The sequence below is a fragment of the Bison bison genome, unplaced genomic scaffold (assembly GCF_000754665.1).
Source record: "Bison bison bison isolate TAMUID 2011002044 unplaced genomic scaffold, Bison_UMD1.0 scf7180017864036, whole genome shotgun sequence".
Classification (NCBI taxonomy): domain Eukaryota; kingdom Metazoa; phylum Chordata; class Mammalia; order Artiodactyla; family Bovidae; genus Bison; species Bison bison.
The window spans coordinates 1,876,351-1,884,024 of NW_011494608.1; the positions used below are offsets into that span (position 1 = coordinate 1,876,351).

Sequence of the window (7,674 nt, forward strand, 5' to 3'; positions counted from 1 at the left end):
GTCAAAGGTTTTGGCATAGTCAATAAAGCAGAAATAGATGTTTTTCTGGAACTCTCTTGCTTTTTCCATGATCCAGCGGATGTTGGCAATTTGATCTCTGGTTCCTCTGCCTTTTCTAAAACCAGCTTGAACATCTGGAAGTTCACGGTTCATGTACTGCTGAAGCCTGGCTTGGAGAATTTTGAGCATTACTTTACTAGCATGTAAGATGAGTGCAATTGTGCGGTAGTTTGAGCATTCTTTGGCATTGCCTTTCTTTGGGATTGGAATGAAAACTGACCTTTTCCAGTCCTGTGGCCACTGCTGAGTTTTCCAAATTTGCTGGCATATTGAGTGTAGCACTTTCATAGCTTCATCTTTCAGGATTTGAAATAGCCCAACTGGAATTCCATCACCTCCACTAGCTTTGTTCATAGTGATGCTTTCTAAGGCCCACTTGACTTCACATTCCAGGATGTCTGGCTCTAGGTCAGTGATCATACCATCGTGATTATCTGGGTCGTGAAGATCTTTTTTGTACAGTTCTTCTGTGTATTCTTGCCATCTCTTCTTAATATCTTCTGCTTCTGTTAGGTCCATACCATTTCTGTCCTTTATCGAGCCCATCTTTGCATGAAATGTTCCCTCAGTATCTCTAACTTTCTTGAAGAGATCTCTAGTCTTTCCCATTCTGTTGTTTTCCTCTATTTCTTTGCATTGATCGCTGAGGAAGGCTTTCTTATCTCTTCTTGCTATTCTTTGGAACTCTGCATTCAGATGCTTATATCTTTCCTTTTCTCCTTTGCTTTTCACTTCTCTTCTTTTCACAGCTATTTGTAAGGCCTCCCCAGACAGCCATTTTGCTTTTTTGCATTTCTTTTCCATAGGGATGGTCTTGATCCCTGTCTCCTGTACAATGTCACAAACCTCATTCCATAGTTCATCAGGCACTCTCTCTATCAGATCTAGTCCCTTAAATCTATTTCTCACTTACACTGTTTAATCACAAGGGATTTGATTTAGGTCATACCTGAATGGTCTAGTGGTTTTCCCTACTTTCTTCAATTTAAATCTGAATTTGGTAATAAGGAGTTCATGATCTGAGCCACAGTCAGCTCCTGGTCTTGTTTTTGTTGACTGTATAGAGCTTCTCCATCTTTGGCTGCAAAGAACTTAATCAATCTGATTTTGGTGTTGACCATTTGGTGATGTCCATGTGTAGAGTATTCTCTTGTGTTGTTGGAAGAGGGTGTTTGCTATGATCAATGCATTTTCTTGGCAAAACTCTATTAGTCTTTGCCCTACTTTATTCCATATTTCAAGGCCAAATTTGCCTGTTACCCCAGGTGTTTCTTGACCTCCTACTTTTGCATTCCAGTCCCCTATAATGAAAAGGACATCTTTTTTGGGTGTTAGTTCTAAAAGGTCTTGTAGGTCTTCATAGAACCGTTCAACTTCAGCTTCTTCAGTGTTACTGGTTGGGGCATAGACTTGGATTACTGTGATATTGAATGGTTTGCCTTGGAAACAGAGATCATTCTGTCGTTTTTGAGATTGCATCCAAGTACTGCATTAAGGGCTCTTTTGTTGACCATGATGGCTACTTCATTTCTTCTGAGGGATTCCTGCCCGCAGTAGTAGATATAATGGTCATCTGAGTTAAATTCACCCATTCCAGTCCATTTGAGCTTGCTAATTCCTAGAATGTCAACATTCACTCTTGCCATCATCTTACTATATTCACCCTTCCTTTTTTTTTCTTTTTGGCTACACCGCCTGGCTTGCAGGATACACGATCTTAGTTCCCCAGCCAGGGATTGAACCTGCGCCCCCAACAGTGGAAGCATGGTGTCTTAACCACTGGACTGCCTTAGGAGTCCCACTTCACCCTTCTTCTTATGATGTGAGATGAGAAATGCCTAAGTGAATGGTGTAGGCACTGTGATGGAGTGTGAGGCTGCTATAACCTTCTGACCATGTGTCAGAGGGAGGGTCACCTGCTCCAGGTGATCCTGGGTGGATGTCAGGATCAGATGATGTCATGTCGGTAGGTGGGGCCTCATGATGATACCATTGTCAGTGGGTGGGGACCTCAGGATGATGTCTCGTTGGTGGGTGGGACCCTCAAATGGTGTCATGTCAGTGGGTGGGGACCTCAGGATGATGTCATGTCAGTGGGTGGGGACCTCAGGATGATGTCATGTCAGTGGGTGGGGACCTCAAGATGATGTCATGTCAGTGGGTGGGGACCTCAGGATGATGTCATGTCAGCGGGTGAGGGCCTCAGGAAGGAAAGAGCCCATCACACTACTCAGAAGAGCGTGCAATTTAAAACTGATGTGATTTTTATTTCTGGAATTTTCCCATTTACGATTTCTAGACTACGGTTGACCAAGAGTAAGAGAAAGCATGGGAAGTGAAACCAAAGATAAGCGGAGATTTAACACTGCAGTGGGCATGGGACGGGGCTATCTCTTTAAGATCCTGACTTTGTTTCCTTTGAACACAGGCCCAGCAGTGGGATCGCCGGATCACATGGTGGTGCAATTTTTAATTGCTTAAGGACCTGCCCTACTGCCTTCCACAATGACTGCGCCTATTCACATTCCCACCAATAGGGCAGAAGGGGTCCCTGTTCTCCACACCCTCATCGACACTTGTTACCTCTTTTCATTTTCATGACAGCCATTCTCACAACTGGGAGGTGGGTGACAGCTCACAGTGGTGTTGACTTGCATTTCCCCAGTGATTAGTGATGTTGAGCACTTTTTTACATACCTGATGGCCATTAGGTCTACTCGGATTGTCTGCCCATCCTTTCATCAGGTCAAGGGGCAGATGCTCAGTGTCTGACACAGACCTTCCCCCACCCCCATGCTCTTCCTCCCCAAAGCAATCATGTGTAACCCGCCCCCTCACTCCAGCTTCCTCTGGCGGGTAGAGGTCAGCCCTGTCTCCCGGGCTGGTGGGAGGGGAGGAGGAACGCCCCGGACACACCATCCAGATCAGTGACGGCGACGCAGACACCTCCTGGCCCTCCTCACTTGCCATTAGGAGTTTCAGACGCTGGCTTCTCTCAGTTTCTCCTCATGCCACTAAGAGTTAAATAGAACTTCTCCTAACTTCCCGACAACTCAATCCTCTGTCAGGCAAGCTTCTCTGAGCACCCTGGGAATGGCCAGAGGGACTCATTAACCAAAACACTTTGTGTCTAGAGTCTCTCCTTGTTAACGGTGTCAGACGGATGATCAATAAGCCAGCCCGTTCCGAGATGCCAGCCTGAATATTCCCAGGAAAGAGCAATTGGATTATTACTGTAACTAACGAATCCTGCGATGAGAAGTCTACTGCCACAGACTGAGCTTAGGCACAGGGGACTGGCCATCCTCTCTCATCACGGAAAAAGAGTTTTGTGGGGGCTTTTTCTGACTCTGGCCTGCAGCTGTTCCTCCCAGACTATACATTTTCTTTGTCTGTAGGGACCTAATTACAGTGCCTGGACGGTTCTTCCAATCCAGCCACCTGCTGCCTCTGATGCCATTCAGTGGGAGGTGTCTGGACACTGCAAACCAGTGTATTTCACGTCCGACATGGACTGTGAACCTGAAGGATTCTGCGACGGGAATCCTTGCTCCAGGTACACATGGGCCATCCACATGTTTCTGAGATTATCTATACTTATTCACTCATGACGTATGTTATCGTAATGGTTCCCTTTTGTCCTCCCTGTACCAGGCATCACCCGTGGTGCTATGCCCTATCTCTGACCTCATCCTCACAGCCCCCCCTTGAAACAGGCTGGTCTGTTTTAATTTTTCAGGTGAGCAGGGTGAGGCTCAGAGAAAACATCACCTGCTTCAGGTAATACAGGAGCCGGTGCTGGAACTGGGTTAAACCCACACTTCTCTGACAACAAGCTTGTGCTTTTTGCCCTGTTGGGATGGTGTTGACTCTTTTCATTCAGTCATTCATTTATCCCTCCATATACCGACCAGACACTGGAGCAGCACCTATAAAGACTGGGTACAGGGAATTCAGAGACACAATCCTATTTGAGAAGATCTACAAATGGAAATTATTGTGGCTTCTGGTTGGAAACTTGGATTCCTCTGAGGCCCTACACCTGCCAGACAGAAACAGCATCAAAGCTGTTGTTCTTGTTCCTGTTGTCACTCCAGCGTGCACAACTCTTTTGCGACCCCATGGACGGCAGCCCGCCAGGCTCCTCTGTCCATGGCACTGTCCAGGCAAGACTACTCGAGTGGGTTGCCATTTCCTTCTCCAGGGGATCTTCCCGACCCAGGGATCAAACCCTCGTCTCCTGCATTGGCAGGCGGGTTCTTTATCACTAGTCCACCAGGGAAGCCCTAGAAGCAAAGTATTTGAAAGCAAATGAGCAGCACTGCCACCTACAGGCACCCTCGCCCAGCACCCCAGCCCCCTTACCATCTCCGGGTTTGCCTGGGTTGGTGGGCTCAGGGGTACTCAGAGGCCTGAGGGGAATGATGATTTCATCCGCATTAACCCCTTCCTCTGCGTGCTTCTCAGAAACGTGGGAGAGGAGTTCCGACTGACTTGGTGAGAAAAGGTTACAACATTTACACATGAAGATGGCTGGGTTTTCTGTAAGGAAAAGAAACAAAAGCAAAATATGTCATTTCATCGTCACAAAAAACAGTGGTTGCGTCCAACTGCCAAAGAAAAAATACTGAAGGCTGCTCATCCGAGCGATGGCCAGCCTCCCACAGGCTGCGTCTGGCCAGGCAGCTCACTGCTTGCTTTATGTAGCCCCGGCTGCCAGAAAATTCTTTCTTTGGAATTTCACGAGGCAGTGGGCTGGCACGGCGCTGCCACAGTGAGGGTGGTGCCCAGGAGGCGCCTGGGTCCCAGAAACCAAGTCCCTCTCTTGCCTTCAAAGAAAGGGCTTTTCCACCAATAAGCAGGCAGGGTAATGACCTACGAGAATTCTTCACCAAATAACACACGAAATGGAAATTTAACAAAGCAGAACATTGCTTCATCAATGAAAGTCTCTCGTGAACACCACCAATCGATATTTTATTTTTTCCAAGAAATGCTTCGTTCCTAAGGAACCCGAAATGCTTCCAAAACAAGAAGAGATTTCAGTGATAGATGCCTTTCGTCATAAGAGGCCATGTCATTTTCACTGAGTGTCTTGCTGACCCCACAATGACCCCTACGATTTAGGCAAAGGGGGTTGTCATCCCTATTCCACAGCTGAGGACACTGAGGCTGTGAGAAGAAGCAACCTGCCCAGGTCAAAGCCTGGACTCTGCCGCCTGCTGACATGAACTCTGGCTGCAGACCGTGAGCTGAGCTGCCTCCAAGTTAAAGCTAAAACACTTTTCCCTGTAGTCAACCGAGTCTGAAGTGAAAATCACTCCAGAGAGGAACATAATCCCCAAACCACATACCAAGTGCTTTCTTGGTCATTTCAGCGTCTGTGGAGCAGTGGCCATGGGGTGGCCCCCACGTCAGGCATCCGGGACTCAGATGAACTGGGCGTGGGGTCCTCCACAGATGAGCCACCAGCTCACTGGGGAGACAGACCCGCCCAGAACAACCGCATCGTAGAGTTTTCACTGCAACTATTACCCAAGTAGCCTGGACTTACTCTTGATTCCTGCTATGCTTTCAGGAGAAAAGGGAATTCTAAGACAGGTAACAGCAGCACTTTGGGGGACCACAGGGCTCCTGTGAGGGCCCCTTAGTCCCCAGGCACACCAAGCACTGTCTGGAGACCACACAGATAAGACTCCTTGTGCATCTGCATGTGACCAAGCGATGGCACCGCCTGTTAACTAACCCACTGCCCAGGATCCCCCACAGCCCGAAGGCCTGGGCGGCCCGGGATGCCTCCTGGCCATGGCCATCTGTGTCATTCGGCACACTTCCCAAATGCCCACCATGGGTCCAGTGCTGGGTCTGGAGTCCCCAGGATGCTGGCAAAGACAAGGATACCCGACCCAGGACGACTGTCACAGAGGAGAGGCTGCAGCATGGAATGGAGACAGAGGTGGGGAGGCAGCCCACATCTGCGCTGAGGCCAGGGAAGCCGCGGCATCGGGAGGCCGGCCTGGCACCCCCCTGCAGGACCCGGGCCCTGAATGCTGACAGAGACACGCCTGCCACCAACCAAGGGGCCAAGAGCCCCGAAGACGCTCGCTCATGACTTCTGAGCAGTGGTCCTACTTCTTGATATCTGGCTTCATAATCGTCCAAAATGCAAACAAGGACTCTGCGCAGAGATGCTCAACACAGAGGTCATTCAGGATGACAAGTCCCAGAAACCATCTGCGTGCTCCACAGCGGGCATGCCAGGACACGTCCCCCAGAGCAGTCCCACAAGCCGCTGAGAACCAAAGGGGGAAGAATCCTGGACGACACAGAAAATGCTCAGGATGAACATTCACTTCTACAGAGTGGGACGCACCACAGCTCGACAGGTGCGTGACTTTGTTCCTAAGGGAGAGACAGATTTACGGGTGATGGACGGAAGAACAGATGGCCAGGCAGAAAGGATCCTGCCTGCTGGACTCTTTTCTTATAGTCACTTCTGGATTTCCTACAATGAGTCTATGTGTGCGTTCTCAGTCATGTCCAGCTGTTTGCGATCCCCATGGACTACAGCCCACCAGGCTCCTCTGTCCGTGGGATTCTCCAGGCAAGAATACTGGAGTGGGTTGCCATTTCCTCCTCCAGGGGATCTTCCCGACCCAGGGACAGAACCCGAGTCTCTTGAATCTCCTGTTTACATGAGTTTAAAAATCAGGAAGGTTGAGAAGTGAGGTGACGGGTACACACAGCATTCAGGTTGTGGCAACAAGTGATGAGCGCTGAGTGGCTCAGGCAGGGCAGCCTCCTGTCCAAGGCTGCCTCCTCCAGCCTGCCCGGGGTAGCTGTTCAAGGGACATCTGAGCCAAGACGCTGCTGTAAACAGCAGACACGCTGGGCAGAGGGAAGGCAGAGATCCTGGGCTAAAGTGCTAGGAAGGCTTCCCGGAGGAGGCACTGAAAGGATCTTGAAAGCGGACCTGGGAAGGGCCCTCGGGCGCCCAAGGGCACCAGACTGGCTCCAGGACCCGCCCACAACATGACCTCGCGTGCTCCCTGAGCTCTCAGCTACAGGTACAGGCCTGGGGCTCAGAAAGGCTGGCCTCAGGGGGCACCCAGCTTGACCTAGAGAAGGCGATGGCACCCCACTCCAGCACTCTTGCCTGGAAAATCCATCGACGGAGGAGCCTGGTAGGCTTCAGTCCATGGGGTCGCAAAGAGTCAGACACGACTGAGAGACTCCACTTTCACTTTTCACTTTCATGCATTGGAGAAGGAAATGGCAACCCACTCCAGTGTTCTTGCCTAGAGAATCCCAGGGACAGAGGAGCCTGGTGAGCTGCCATCTATGGGGTCGTACAGAGTCGGACACGACTGAAGCAACTTAGCAGCAGCAGCAGCAGCAGCAGCCCCAGGCTCTACAATGTACCACATGGCCTCCCGGGGTCAGCACTGATGGGAAGACAGCAACACAACAGGGTCAACACTGATGAGAACACGGCTACACAACAGGGTCAGCACTGATGGGAGCACAGCTACACAACAGTCGGCAGGACCACACGGCCTCCCGGGTCAGCACTGATGGGACCACTCGGTCTCCCGGGTCAGCACTGATGGGAGC

General features: G+C 50.1%; 1 protein-coding gene across 1 annotated transcript in view; it reads right to left on the reverse strand.

Annotated features, from left to right (window-relative positions):
- The window catches only part of ZFAT (zinc finger and AT hook domain containing), a 158,949-nt gene that overhangs the window by 136,787 nt on the left and 14,488 nt on the right, over positions 1-7,674 (reverse strand). Inside the window, exon 2 of the mRNA XM_010834786.1 lies at positions 4,426-4,602. Coding sequence (XP_010833088.1) covers positions 4,426-4,602 — 177 coding nt within the window. The remainder of the gene's footprint in view (positions 1-4,425; positions 4,603-7,674) is intronic.